The sequence below is a fragment of the Gobio gobio genome (assembly GCF_949357685.1).
Source record: "Gobio gobio genome assembly, chromosome: 6".
NCBI lineage: Eukaryota > Metazoa > Chordata > Actinopteri > Cypriniformes > Gobionidae > Gobio > Gobio gobio.
In genome coordinates this window covers 4,142,314-4,158,071 of record NC_137102.1, presented here as the reverse complement: position 1 = coordinate 4,158,071, position 15,758 = coordinate 4,142,314, and the positions used below count along the sequence as shown (strand labels likewise).

Sequence of the window (15,758 nt, the reverse complement as noted above, 5' to 3'; positions counted from 1 at the left end):
TTTTAAAGCCACAATATGTAAATTTTTGCCGCTAGAGGTCACTTATTCAAAACCTTGATTCTGCTGAGCTTTTCGATTTCGACCGTTTCCGTTTCGTATGTGGGGGAACGCAGCTCTGTTTTATCATATACACACATATGAGTGTTGAAAGTAGGGCTGTAATCAACCAAAGAAAATCTTGGTCGACTGAAGTCCTGAAATTTTCGACTAAAAATGACATTAGGAAAATAAACGTTAAATGAATTAGCTGTGCACTGTGCGCAATACTTGGTGGCCTTGTTGTCTGCCTTAAAGCTACACTGTGTGATATTTTCCCCCATCTAGTGGTGAACTGGTATATGACCATCCAGTGAATATTAGTTTCTGTTCCTCTCAATTCCGATTTTGTTTTAACTCCTACGGTGGCCGATTTAGTCCAAGATTAACATGGCTTCCAGTTCGACCTCGTCCACATTGGACACGGTGCCATCGAGTGTTAAAACGCCAAAGGCGAAGCTTGAATTTACGGGTATGTCCCTCTTTGGCTAATGTACTTTCAAGATGGAGGGGCAACATGGCGACCCGCATTCGAACCCTCACCCGTATGTGTTTACAATGGCATATTATAAACTTACGAGAATACTTTATTACTTGAAAGAAGTAAATATACATTAATGAGCACATACATTTGAAAGAACTTTGTGTTTTTAGCTAAGAATAGACTAAAAAAGTTACACAGTGTAGCTTTAATGAATTATAAATAAACATAATCTAGTTGGCTATTTGACACACAAGCTCTGACAGCGTCGCATCACGTGCACCTGCACAATATCACAGCCTATGATTTCCCAAAATATAGTTGTCAACTAGTGATATCATCACAAGAACTTTTTAGAGACAATTATTTTTGTCATATGTATTATAATAACTGACAGACACTATCATTTCAGCCGCTCTGTGAACACGATAGATTATTAACTTAAAGCTTTTACTCTTAAACACAAAAGGCACGTCCACTTTAATAAAAAAAACGAATATTTATTAAACAAGCCAGATCAAGAGCAGATACTAAATAAAGTGCATAACTGAAAAATAAAGCATAGGCTCAAAACTAATACAAAGAGTGCATTCGGCTCCAAATAAAAAACATTGAAATATGGCAATTCTGATATGTTCATATAGCCAACTCAAAGCAGACGGGGCAGCCTAACGCAGACGAGCTAGCTCACCGCCTTTAGCTGATCGGACATGTTTGTCGTCGAGCTGTGATAAACTGTTGCTGGCAAAATTCGACTTTTTTCCCATTTTCTATTTTTTTTAAATGCTGCCACACTGCGGATGTCTTTGTTGACATGGTAGAAGAGACTGACTAGGAAAATGCTCACAATTAAATAAATAATATACAGCAAAGCAGCCTAACGTTACTTCAGTCTGTGTCTTCTCCAGCGGGTTGGGCTAATCCAAAAGAAGAGAAAACACGGGGGTGTCCTGAAGACAGACTGAAGACACCCCCATCAGCAATCAGTGCTTTCCACCTGATGAAATGAACATGTCAAAACTGATGAAGTCAACCCGGCAAAACATTGACCAATCAGAATTTTGGTCGAGCCAGAACGTATCGACTAATAATCGACTAATTGACTGGGAGATTACAGCTCTAATTGAAAGTTATGTGATAATGCCATGTGCGTTCGCTCTGCGGCTGTGAGACACTGCAGTGAGTTACACTATACTGCCAGAAGCATTGGGCCGCCTCTCCAAATCACTGCATTCAATCCCTTCATGGCCACTGGTGTATAACTCCAGCTCTAGGCCTGCAGACGCTTCTACACACATTACAGAGAGAATGGGCCGCTCTCAGGAGTGTGTGTGTGTGTGTGTTCGCTTCTACACACATTAGAGAGAGAATGGGCCGCTCTCAGGAGTGTGTGTGTGTGTGTGTTCGCTTCTACACACATTAGAGAGAGAATGGGCCGCTCTCAGGAGTGTGTGTGTGTGTGTGTTCGCTTCTACACACATTAGAGAGAGAATGGGCCGCTCTCAGGAGTGTGTGTGTGTGTGTGTTCGCTTCTACACACATTAGAGAGAGAATGGGCCGCTCTCAGGAGTGTGTGTGTGTGTGTGTTCGCTTCTACACACATTAGAGAGAGAATGGGCCGCTCTCAGGAGTGTGTGTGTGTGTGTGTTCGCTTCTACACACATTAGAGAGAGAATGGGCCGCTCTCAGGAGTGTGTGTGTGTGTGTGTGTGTTCGCTTCTACACACATTAGAGAGAGAATGGGCCGCTCTCAGGAGTGTGTGTGTGTGTGTGTGTGTGTGTGTGTGTGTTCGCTTCTACACACATTAGTGAGAGAATGGGCCGCTCTCAGGAGTGTGTGTGTGTGTGTGTGTGTTCGCTTCTACACACATTAGTGAGAGAATGGGCCGCTCTCAGGAGTGTGTGTGTGTGTGTGTGTGTGTGTGTGTGTGTGTTCGCTTCTACACACATTAGTGAGAGAATGGGCCGCTCTCAGGAGTGTGTGTGTGTGTGTGTGTGTGTTCGCTTCTACACACATTAGTGAGAGAATGGGCCGCTCTCAGGAGTGTGTGTGTGTGTGTGTGTGTGTGTGTTCGCTTCTACACACATTAGTGAGAGAATGGGCCGCTCTCAGGAGTGTGTGTGTGTGTGTGTGTGTGTGTGTTCGCTTCTACACACATTAGTGAGAGAATGGGCCGCTCTCAGGAGTGTGTGTGTGTGTGTGTGTGTGTGTGTGTGTGTTCGCTTCTACACACATTAGTGAGAGAATGGGCCGCTCTCAGGAGTGTGTGTGTGTGTGTGTGTGTGTGTTCGCTTCTACACACATTAGTGAGAGAATGGGCCGCTCTCAGGAGTGTGTGTGTGTGTGTGTGTGTGTGTATGTGTGTTCGCTTCTACACACATTAGTGAGAGAATGGGCCGCTCTCAGGAGTGTGTGTGTGTGTGTGTGTGTATGTTCGCTTCTACACACATTAGTGAGAGAATGGGCCGCTCTCAGGAGTGTGTGTGTGTGTGTGTGTGTGTGTGTGTGTGTTCGCTTCTACACACATTAGTGAGAGAATGGGCCGCTCTCAGGAGTGTGTGTGTGTGTGTGTGTGTTCGCTTCTACACACATTAGTGAGAGAATGGGCCGCTCTCAGGAGTGTGTGTGTGTGTGTGTGTGTGTGTGTTCGCTTCTACACACATTAGTGAGAGAATGGGCCGCTCTCAGGAGTGTGTGTGTGTGTGTGTGTGTGTGTGTGTTCGCTTCTACACACATTAGTGAGAGAATGGGCCGCTCTCAGGAGTGTGTGTGTGTGTGTGTGTGTGTGTGTGTGTGTGTGTGTGTTCGCTTCTACACACATTAGTGAGAGAATGGGCCGCTCTCAGGAGTGTGTGTGTGTGTGTGTGTGTGTGTTCGCTTCTACACACATTAGTGAGAGAATGGGCCGCTCTCAGGAGTGTGTGTGTGTGTGTGTGTGTGTGTGTGTGTGTGTATGTGTGTTCGCTTCTACACACATTAGTGAGAGAATGGGCCGCTCTCAGGAGTGTGTGTGTGTGTGTGTGTGTATGTTCGCTTCTACACACATTAGTGAGAGAATGGGCCGCTCTCAGGAGTGTGTGTGTGTGTGTGTGTGTGTGTGTGTGTGTTCGCTTCTACACACATTAGAGAGAGAATGGGCCGCTCTCAGGAGTGTGTGTGTGTGTGTGTGTGTGTGTTCGCTTCTACACACATTAGAGAGAGAATGGGCCGCTCTCAGGAGTGTGTGTGTGTGTGTGTGTGTGTGTGTGTGTGTTCGCTTCTACACACATTAGAGAGAGAATGGGCCGCTCTCAGGAGTGTGTGTGTGTGTGTGTGTGTGTGTGTTCGCTTCTACACACATTAGTGAGAGAATGGGCCGCTCTCAGGAGTGTGTGTGTGTGTGTGTGTGTGTTCGCTTCTACACACATTAGAGAGAGAATGGGCCGCTCTCAGGAGTGTGTGTGTGTGTGTGTGTTCGCTTCTACACACATTAGAGAGAGAATGGGCCGCTCTCAGGAGTGTGTGTGTGTGTGTGTTCGCTTCTACACACATTAGAGAGAGAATGGGCCGCTTTCAGGAGTGTGTGTGTGTGTGTTCGCTTCTACACACATTAGTGAGAGAATGGGCCGCTCTCAGGAGTGTGTGTGTGTGTGTGTGTGTTCGCTTCTACACACATTACTGAGAGAATGGGCCGCTCTCAGGAGTGTGTGTGTGTGTGTGTGTGTGTGTGTGTGTGTGTGTGTGTTCGCTTCTACACACATTACTGAGAGAATGGGCCGCTCTCAGGAGTGTGTGTGTGTGTGTGTTCGCTTCTACACACATTATTGAGAGAATGGGCCGCTCTCAGGAGTGTGTGTGTGTGTGTGTGTGTGTTCGCTTCTACACACATTAGTGAGAGAATGGGCCGCTCTCAGGAGTGAGTGTGTGTGTGTGTGTGTGTGTGTGTGTGTGTGTTCGCTTCTACACACATTAGTGAGAGAATGGGCCGCTCTCAGGAGTGTGTGTGTGTGTGTGTGTGTTCGCTTCTACACACATTAGTGAGAGAATGGGCCGCTCTCAGGAGTGTGTGTGTGTGTGTGTGTGTTCGCTTCTACACACATTAGTGAGAGAATGGGCCGCTCTCAGGAGTGTGTGTGTGTGTGTGTGTGTGTGTGTGTGTTCGCTTCTACACACATTAGTGAGAGAATGGGCCGCTCTCAGGAGTGTGTGTGTGTGTGTGTGTGTGTGTTCGCTTCTACACACATTAGTGAGAGAATGGGCCGCTCTCAGGAGTGTGTGTGTGTGTGTGTGTGTGTGTGTGTTCGCTTCTACACACATTAGTGAGAGAATGGGCCGCTCTCAGGAGTGTGTGTGTGTGTGTGTGTGTGTGTGTTCGCTTCTACACACATTAGTGAGAGAATGGGCCGCTCTCAGGAGTGTGTGTGTGTGTGTGTGTGTGTGTGTGTGTATGTGTGTTCGCTTCTACACACATTAGTGAGAGAATGGGCCGCTCTCAGGAGTGTGTGTGTGTGTGTGTGTATGTTCGCTTCTACACACATTAGTGAGAGAATGGGCCGCTCTCAGGAGTGTGTGTGTGTGTGTGTGTGTGTGTTCGCTTCTACACACATTAGAGAGAGAATGGGCCGCTCTCAGGAGTGTGTGTGTGTGTGTGTGTGTGTGTGTGTGTTCGCTTCTACACACATTAGAGAGAGAATGGGCCGCTCTCAGGAGTGTGTGTGTGTGTGTGTGTGTGTGTGTGTGTTCGCTTCTACACACATTAGTGAGAGAATGGGCCGCTCTCAGGAGTGTGTGTGTGTGTGTGTGTGTGTGTGTTCGCTTCTACACACATTAGTGAGAGAATGGGCCGCTCTCAGGAGTGTGTGTGTGTGTGTGTGTGTTCGCTTCTACACACATTAGTGAGAGAATGGGCCGCTCTCAGGAGTGTGTGTGTGTGTGTGTGTGTGTGTGTTCGCTTCTACACACATTAGTGAGAGAATGGGCCGCTCTCAGGAGTGTGTGTGTGTGTGTGTGTGTGTGTTCGCTTCTACACACATTAGTGAGAGAATGGGCCGCTCTCAGGAGTGTGTGTGTGTGTGTGTGTGTGTGTGTTCGCTTCTACACACATTAGTGAGAGAATGGGCCGCTCTCAGGAGTGTGTGTGTGTGTGTGTGTGTGTGTTCGCTTCTACACACATTAGTGAGAGAATGGGCCGCTCTCAGGAGTGTGTGTGTGTGTGTGTGTGTGTGTATGTGTGTTCGCTTCTACACACATTAGTGAGAGAATGGGCCGCTCTCAGGAGTGTGTGTGTGTGTGTGTGTGTATGTTCGCTTCTACACACATTAGTGAGAGAATGGGCCGCTCTCAGGAGTGTGTGTGTGTGTGTGTGTGTGTGTGTGTTCGCTTCTACACACATTAGAGAGAGAATGGGCCGCTCTCAGGAGTGTGTGTGTGTGTGTGTGTGTTCGCTTCTACACACATTAGAGAGAGAATGGGCCGCTCTCAGGAGTGTGTGTGTGTGTGTGTGTGTGTGTGTGTGTGTGTTCGCTTCTACACACATTAGAGAGAGAATGGGCCGCTCTCAGGAGTGTGTGTGTGTGTGTGTGTGTGTTCGCTTCTACACACATTAGTGAGAGAATGGGCCGCTCTCAGGAGTGTGTGTGTGTGTGTGTGTGTGTGTGTGTGTGTGTTCGCTTCTACACACATTAGAGAGAGAATGGGCCGCTCTCAGGAGTGTGTGTGTGTGTGTGTGTGTGTGTTCGCTTCTACACACATTAGAGAGAGAATGGGCCGCTCTCAGGAGTGTGTGTGTGTGTGTGTTCGCTTCTACACACATTAGAGAGAGAATGGGCCGCTTTCAGGAGTGTGTGTGTGTGTGTTCGCTTCTACACACATTAGTGAGAGAATGGGCCGCTCTCAGGAGTGTGTGTGTGTGTGTGTGTGTTCGCTTCTACACACATTACTGAGAGAATGGGCCGCTCTCAGGAGTGTGTGTGTGTGTGTGTGTGTGTGTGTGTGTGTGTGTGTGTTCGCTTCTACACACATTACTGAGAGAATGGGCCGCTCTCAGGAGTGTGTGTGTGTGTGTGTTCGCTTCTACACACATTAGTGAGAGAATGGGCGGCTCTCAGGAGTGTGTGTGTGTGTGTGTGTGTTCGCTTCTACACACATTAGTGAGAGAATGGGCCGCTCTCAGGAGTGAGTGTGTGTGTGTGTGTGTGTGTGTGTGTGTGTGTGTGTGTGTGTGTGTGTGTTCGCTTCTACACACATTAGTGAGAGAATGGGCCGCTCTCAGGAGTGTGTGTGTGTGTGTGTGTGTTCGCTTCTACACACATTAGTGAGAGAATGGGCCGCTCTCAGGAGTGTGTGTGTGTGTGTGTGTGTTCGCTTCTACACACATTTGTGAGAGAATGGGCCGCTCTCAGGAGTGTGTGTGTGTGTGTGTGTGTGTGTGTGTGTTCGCTTCTACACACATTAGTGAGAGAATGGGCCGCTCTCAGGAGTGTGTGTGTGTGTGTGTGTGTGTGTGTGTTCGCTTCTACACACATTAGTGAGAGAATGGGCCGCTCTCAGGAGTGTGTGTGTGTGTGTGTGTGTGTGTGTGTGTTCGCTTCTACACACATTAGTGAGAGAATGGGCCGCTCTCAGGAGTGTGTGTGTGTGTGTTCGCTTCTACACACATTAGTGAGAGAATGGGCCGCTCTCAGGAGTGTGTGTGTGTGTGTGTGTGTGTGTGTGTGTGTATGTGTGTTCGCTTCTACACACATTAGTGAGAGAATGGGCCGCTCTCAGGAGTGTGTGTGTGTGTGTGTGTGTATGTTCGCTTCTACACACATTAGTGAGAGAATGGGCCGCTCTCAGGAGTGTGTGTGTGTGTGTGTGTGTGTGTTCGCTTCTACACACATTAGAGAGAGAATGGGCCGCTCTCAGGAGTGTGTGTGTGTGTGTGTGTGTGTGTGTGTTCGCTTCTACACACATTAGAGAGAGAATGGGCCGCTCTCAGGAGTGTGTGTGTGTGTGTGTGTGTGTGTGTGTGTGTGTTCGCTTCTACACACATTAGAGAGAGAATGGGCCGCTCTCAGGAGTGTGTGTGTGTGTGTGTGTGTGTTCGCTTCTACACACATTAGAGAGAGAATGGGCCGCTCTCAGGAGTGTGTGTGTGTGTGTGTTCGCTTCTACACACATTAGAGAGAGAATGGGCCGCTTTCAGGAGTGTGTGTGTGTGTGTTCGCTTCTACACACATTAGTGAGAGAATGGGCCGCTCTCAGGAGTGTGTGTGTGTGTGTGTGTGTGTGTGTTCGCTTCTACACACATTACTGAGAGAATGGGCCGCTCTCAGGAGTGTGTGTGTGTGTGTGTGTGTGTCTGTGTGTGTTCGCTTCTACACACATTACTGAGAGAATGGGCCGCTCTCAGGAGTGTGTGTGTGTGTGTGTTCGCTTCTACACACATTAGTGAGAGAATGGGCCGCTCTCAGGAGTGTGTGTGTGTGTGTGTGTGTGTTCGCTTCTACACACATTAGTGAGAGAATGGGCCGCTCTCAGGAGTGAGTGTGTGTGTGTGTGTGTGTGTGTTCGCTTCTACACACATTAGTGAGAGAATGGGCCGCTCTCAGGAGTGTGTGTGTGTGTGTGTGTTCGCTTCTACACACATTAGTGAGAGAATGGGCCGCTCTCAGGAGTGTGTGTGTGTGTGTGTGTGTGTGTGTGTGTGTGTGTGTGTGTGTGTGTGTGTGTGTGTTCGCTTCTACACACATTAGTGAGAGAATGGGCCGCTCTCAGGAGTGTGTGTGTGTGTGTGTGTGTGTGTTCGCTTCTACACACATTAGTGAGAGAATGGGCTGCTCTCAGGAGTGTGTGTGTGTGTGTGTGTGTGTGTGTGTGTTCGCTTCTACACACATTAGTGAGAGAATGGGCCGCTCTCAGGAGTGTGTGTGTGTGTGTGTGTGTGTGTTCGCTTCTACACACATTAGTGAGAGAATGGGCGGCTCTCAGGAGTGTGTGTGTGTGTGTGTGTGTGTGTTCGCTTCTACACACATTAGTGAGAGAATGGGCGGCTCTCAGGAGTGTGTGTGTGTGTGTGTGTGTGTGTTCGCTTCTACACACATTAGTGAGAGAATGGGCGTCTCTCAGGAGTGTGTGTGTGTGTGTGTGTGTGTGTGTGTTCGCTTCTACACACATTAGTGAGAGAATGGGCCGCTCTCAGGAGTGTGTGTGTGTGTGTGTGTGTGTGTTCGCTTCTACACACATTAGTGAGAGAATGGGCGGCTCTCAGGAGTGTGTGTGTGTGTGTGTGTGTGTGTGTGTTCGCTTCTACACACATTAGTGAGAGAATGGGCCGCTCTCAGGAGTGTGTGTGTGTGTGTGTGTGTGTGTGTTCGCTTCTACACACATTAGTGAGAGAATGGGCGGCTCTCAGGAGCTCAGAGAACTCAAGCGTGGGGCCGTGATCGGTGGACACCTGTGCAATAAGGCCAAATATTATACTAAATATTCCACGCTCAACTGTTAGTGGTGTTATAACAAAGTGGAAGCCATTGGGAACAACAGCAACTCAGTCACAGAGCGGGGTCAGCGCATGCTCAGTGTCACAGAGCGGGGTCAGCTCATGCTGAGGGTCACAGAGCGGGGTCAGCTCATGCTGAGGGTCACAGAGCGGGGTCAGCACATGCTGAGGGTCACAGAGCGGGGTCAGCACATGCTGAGGGTCACAGAAGTGGCCAACTTTCTGCAGATCAAGAGCTCCAGACCTCCAAACTTCTGTGTCCTTCAGATGAGCTCAAGAACAGTGTGTAGAGCTTCAGGGAATGGGTTTCCTTGGCCAAGCAGCTCATCCAAGCCTTACATCACCAAGCGTGGGATGCAGTGGGGTAAAGTGTGCCGACACTGGACTCTCGAGCAGTGAGACGTGTTCTCTGGAGTGACCAATCGCGCTTCTCTGTCCAGCAATCCAATGGACGAGTCCAGGAGAACGGGACTTGCCTGACTGCATTGTGCCAAGTGTAAAGTTTGGTGGAGGGGGGATTAAGGGCTGGTGTTGTTTTTCAGGGGTTGGCCCCTTAGTTTCAGTGAAAGGAACTCTTAATGCTTCACCAAGACATTTTTGACAATTTCATGCTCTCAACTTTGTGGGAACAGTTTGGGGACGGCCCCTTCCTGTCCCAGCATGCACCAGTGCACAAAGCGTCGCTCCATAAAGACATGGATGAGCGAGTCTGGTGTGGAGGAACTTGAGTCCTGACCTCAACCCCTCAATCCCCATAAACACACTCCTAAACCTTGAGGAAAGCAGAAGAGCTGAAGCTGTTAGAGCTGAGACTCCATATTAAACCCTACGGATGGAGAATGGGAAGCTCATGTGCATGTAAAGGCAGGCGTCCCGAAACTTTTGGCAATATAGTGTAGATCGATATTAGGCATGGTAAATCATGACAACAAGCTTCAAACAATAAGACTAATGTTCTTGGAAACATTTGGGATAATGTCAACAAAATATATAACATTGTTCTAGTGTTTTTATGGACATTTTAATCCAAAAATCTTACATATTGTGCCTTTAAACTCAAACGATGATGACTTTGCTTCGCAGTCCAGCCGGTGAAACTCTAAATAAGATGTTGGAGCCCAATAACTATTATGTATTTATTATAAATATTATATTATTTTTCTGAGTGCACCTTTTAAATACTTAAAAAGTGAAATCAAAAGTGTGAGCGAGGGTGGCAACCACCCAGAACATACACTAGCATTGTGCTGACATTTCTAACAGGCAATCACCTCTGTCATTGTCAATTCAGAAAATGTCTTAGATTTTGAAAAATGATAATGATCACAATAGTTTTCATTTCAATTTTGGCAGCACGTCTCTTTGAATTATTAGTTGCATAAGCCCAGGACTGCAGGCTAGTTCTATGAAAAGTCAAAGGAAAATGATATGCTATGCATGATTTAAAAATGTAAGTCAATGTTGTCCTGCAGTCACTTACCTGCTGGTTATCTCCTGCAATCTCAGGTACTTCCAGCTGGCTCGCTGCTACAGGGACGAGGGCTCCAAGCCTGACAGACAGCCTGAATTCACACAGGTAAAGATGTGCTAACGGTGGGAGGAAACCTGTGAAACCTGCTTCTGATGCAGATGAATATTGAGTGTTTTAATGATGTGGCTTTGCTCTAACTCAGGGCTTTTCAAACTTTTAGATGCCACGGACGCCCCATCCTGAAAAACATCTGTCTTTTATAAACACCCAATAGGGCTGGGCGATATGGCCTAAAAAAAAATCCCTGATTTTGATATACATGTAAAAAAAAAAATCCCTGATTTTGATATACATGTCAAAAAAAAAACCTGATTTTGATATACATGTCAAAAAAAAATCCCTGATCTTGATATACATGTAAAAAAAAATCCCTGATTTTGATATACATGTAAAAAAAAAAATCCCTGATTTTGATATACATGTAAAAAAAATCCCTGATTTTGATATACATGTCAGAAAAAAATCCCTGATTTTGATATACATGTCAGAAAAAAATCCCTGATTTTGATATACATGTCAAAAAAAAATCCCTGATTTTGATATACATGTCAAAAAAAATCCCTGATTTTGATATACATGTCCAAAAAAATCCCTGATTTTGATATACATGTCCAAAAAAATCCCTGATTTTGATATACATGTAAAAAAAAAACCTGATTTTGATATACATGTAAAAAAAAATCCCTGATCTTGATATACATGTAAAAAAAATCCCTGATTTTAATATACATGTAAAAAAAAATCCCTGATTTTGATATACATGTAAAAAAAATCCCTGATTTTGATATACATGTAAAAAAAAATCCCTGATTTTGATATACATGTCAAAAAAAAATCCCTGATTTTGATATACATGTCAAAAAAAATCCCTGATTTTGATATACATGTAAAAAAATCCCTGATTTTGATATACATGTCCAAAAAAATCCCTGATTTTGATATACATGTCCAAAAAAATCCCTGATTTTGATATACATGTAAAAAAAAAACCTGATTTTGATATACATGTAAAAAAAAATCCCTGATCTTGATATACATGTAAAAAAAAATCCCTGATTTTAATATACATGTAAAAAAAAATCCCTGATTTTGATATACATGTAAAAAAAAATCCCTGATTTTGATATACATGTAAAAAAAAATCCCTGATTTTGATATACATGTCAAAAAAAAAACCCTGATTTTGATATACATGTAAAAAAAAAAATCCCTGATTTTGATATACATGTAAAAAAAAATCCCAGATCTTGATATACATGTAAAAAAAAATCCCAGATCTTGATATACATGTAAAAAAAAATCCCTGATTTTGATATACATGTAAAAAAAAATCCCTGATTTTGATATACATGTAAAAAAAATCCCTGATTTTGATATACATGTCAAAAAAAATCCCTGATTTTGATATACATGTAAAAAAAAATCCCTGATCTTGATATACATGTAAAAAAAATCCCTGATCTTGATATACATGTAAAAAAAATCCCTGATCTTGATATACACGTAAAAAAAAATCCCTGATTTTGATATACATGTAAAAAAAAAAATCCCTGATCTTGATATACATGTAAAAAAAAATCCCTGATTTTAATATACATGTCAAAAAAAAAATCCCTGATTTTGATATACATGTAAAAAAAAAATCCCTGATCTTGATATACATGTAAAAAAAATCCCTGATTTTGATATACATGTAAAAAAAAATCCCTGATCTTGATATACATGTAAAAAAAAATCCCAGATCTTGATATACATGTAAAAAAAAATCCCAGATCTTGATATACATGTAAAAAAAATCCCTGATTTTGATATACATGTAAAAAAAAATCCCTGATTTTGATATACATGTAAAAAAAATCCCTGATTTTGATATACATGTCAAAAAAAATCCCTGATTTTGATATACATGTAAAAAAAAATCCCTGATCTTGATATACATGTAAAAAAAATCCCTGATCTTGATATACATGTAAAAAAAATCCCTGATCTTGATATACACGTAAAAAAAAATCCCTGATTTTGATATACATGTAAAAAAAAAAATCCCTGATCTTGATATACATGTAAAAAAAAATCCCTGATTTTAATATACATGTCAAAAAAAAAATCCCTGATTTTGATATACATGTAAAAAAAAATCCCTGATCTTGATATACATGTAAAAAAAATCCCTGATTTTGATATACATGTAAAAAAAAATCCCTGATCTTGCTATACATGTAAAAAAAAATCCCTGATTTTGATATACATGTAAAAAAAAATCCCTGATCTTGATATACATGTAAAAAAAATCCCTGATTTTGATATACATGTAAAAAAAATCCCTGATCTTGATATACATGTCAAAAAAAATCCCTGATTTTGATATACATGTCAAAAAAAATCCCTGATTTTGATATACATGTCAAAAAAAATCCCTGATTTTGATATACATGTAAAAAAAAATCCGTGATTTTGATATACATGTAAAAAAAAATCCCTGATTTTGATATACATGTCAGAAAAAAATCCCTGATTTTGATATACATGTAAAAAAAAAACCTGATTTTGATATACATGTCAAAAAAAAATCCCTGATTTTGATATACATGTAAAAAAAAATCCCTGATCTTGACATACATGTCAAAAAAAAAATCCCTGATTTTGATATACATGTCAGAAAAAAATCCCTGATTTTGATATACATGTCAGAAAAAAAATCCCTGATTTTGATATACATGTCAAAAAAAAATCCCTGATTTTGATATACATGTAAAAAAAAATCCCTGATTTTGATATACATGTAAAAAATAATCCCTGATTTTGATATACATGTAAAAAATAATCCCTGATTTTTTACATAAAATCCGATTTACGATTTAAATCGATTTTTTTTCCCCCTCCTATTTAAAATCAATCTGGAGATGACAAATAAATTGTTGAAAGCAAGTTTTAACTATTTGTTTAAAAATATTTGTGGCTTGGTAGCACATACCAGCTTGTGAATAACTATTCCACAGTATAAATGGGCACCATTTATTTTGCAATATACATGTCAAAGGTTTAGGAATTGATATGCAGATAAAATTAACTTTTATTAACAACAGTAATGTGCAAAAAATTATAGGGAAAATTTAAATATTCTGTAATAGGTAAATATAGGTTACCGTTGTTCTTTTATAGTATCACACTGAACTGACCAACAGCTTCAGTGATTATTAAAGGAGCTCTTTACTTGGTTTCTGGGTAATTTAGTCACAATTTGAAGACGTTGAGACGTTGTAACTTCCTACTTTTGTCCATATATTAGAGACTATAGGGTAGGGCTGGGCGATATGGAGCAAAAAATATATCTCGATGTATTTTGCTATATCTCGATATACGATATATATCTCGATATCTTTACAGGAAAAATAACCCCCCCAAAACTACTGCAAAAACAAATATCCCAAATACCACAAAGTCTTTTTTTTTATTGAAGTGCAAAGAGGTAGGCAGTTCATGTAGGAACAAAGTAGGGATGCAACAATACAGCAAGTCCACAGTTCAATACATACCTCGTTTTTTTTTTACCACGGTTTTCGGTTCGGTTCGGTTTGGTTCTGATGGCTAGTCGCATCAGATTTTTGCTATTCTATTCTTAGCCGAACAGCAAGAGCTTCAGGAGGAAAAAATACTATTTTTTTATTGCAATACTCTTTCTTTATTTTACTTAAAAGACTTGAAAAACCTTACTTAAACTTAAAACTTGACTTTTAAAAAACCTTGTACACATTCCTAGTGTACTGTATAATATGAAATAAATATATATTTATGAAGATTTACACTGGCAGCTCAGAGCTGTACAGCAGCATTTAAGTATGAAATTGAATTAATAAATGTCAAAATAAAACACTACATAGACTTCCCTATAAAATATAAATTGATTCTTATTAAAGCTACTGTATTCATTTTTCAGCCAAGAGCCGTCTTTTGTTATTTTATTAACCACTAAAGAATAGTTCACTCAAAAATGAAAATTCTGTCATTGATTACTCGCGCTCAAGTTGTTTTAAACCTGAATAAAGATCTTTCTTCTGTTGGACATAACATATATTTTGAAGAATATTGGAAACCAAACAGTTGCTGGTCCCCATTGTAGGAAATAATATGAATGTCAATCGCTAGCATCAGCTGTCTGTGTTCAACAGAAGAAATTAATACAGGTTTGGAACAACATTAGAGTGAGTAAATAATGACATCATTTTAGAGTGAACTGTCCCTTTAAGGACAAGCGGCAGTGTGTTCAGGCTGCGCCGCTGTCAATTAAAGACTTTCACGCATCTAATATACACACACACCGATTTTACTTTCACTTTAGACATAACCGACTGTGTTTATGTTAACCTAGTGTGTATTTGAGAGTATTAGCGCAGTAAGATTTAGTCCAGTAATCACGTGTTTGACAGGCTTATAGTGCGCGCGCTCGGGAAAGCGCATAGAGAACGAGAACGCAAACAAGCAAAGTGGCGGAATCAGAATTGAATATAAACAATATATCGATATATACGATATGTCAAAATCCATATCGTGTTTAAAAAATATCTCGATATATTTTAAATATCGAGATATCGCCCACCCCTACTATAGGGATAATAGTATATTGTGGCTAATAAGTCAATAAGTGCTTCTATGTCGCCATCTACTGGTTATAGGGGTAATTCCACGTCTTTTTTAAATAAAAGTGCTTGTTTGCCACGTGGTCTACACATTAACAAAAAACAAAAAAAACATTAGACTATTTCTTCCACAATACCCCTTTAAATTTTTAGTTTTACAAATCATCACATTAAAATTGGATAATATTTAGAGCTTTGAAGTGCTGGAAAAAGTGTGAAGCTCTTGAAAACCCTTAAGTACCTGAATTTCAATCTCAAAAGGTTGCACGAACCCTGAGATGAATGATGATGACAACAACATTCAATCCATGTGGTGTTACTACAGTAAATCATGGTGAATGTTGGTGATTTGTGACTGAAACCCCTGATCTTTGCTCATGTCTCAATGTTTCCACATCAGCTATGTTTGATCTCGCATATTTGATCTCCTCATCTGAACTTGAATGAGCTTCTGCAACTGCAATAGAGGCGCAGATATTTCAAAATAAGAGTCCTGGTGTATTTCGAGCTTGTTTATAATTAAAAGTCACACATTATATATTCGTTTTTTCTTACACAATAAACTGTATTTAATTTCACTCCCATTTAATTCATAGTCCAGAGGAAAGACC

At 41.8% G+C, this 15,758-nt stretch overlaps 1 protein-coding gene across 1 annotated transcript in view; it reads left to right on the top strand.

Annotated features, from left to right (window-relative positions):
* Window positions 1-15,758, top strand: part of dars2 (aspartyl-tRNA synthetase 2, mitochondrial) — a 73,875-nt gene that overhangs the window by 26,593 nt on the left and 31,524 nt on the right. Inside the window, exon 9 of the mRNA XM_079818643.1 lies at window positions 10,486-10,555. Within this exon, the coding sequence (XP_079674769.1) occupies window positions 10,486-10,555 (70 nt within the window). The remainder of the gene's footprint in view (window positions 1-10,485; window positions 10,556-15,758) is intronic.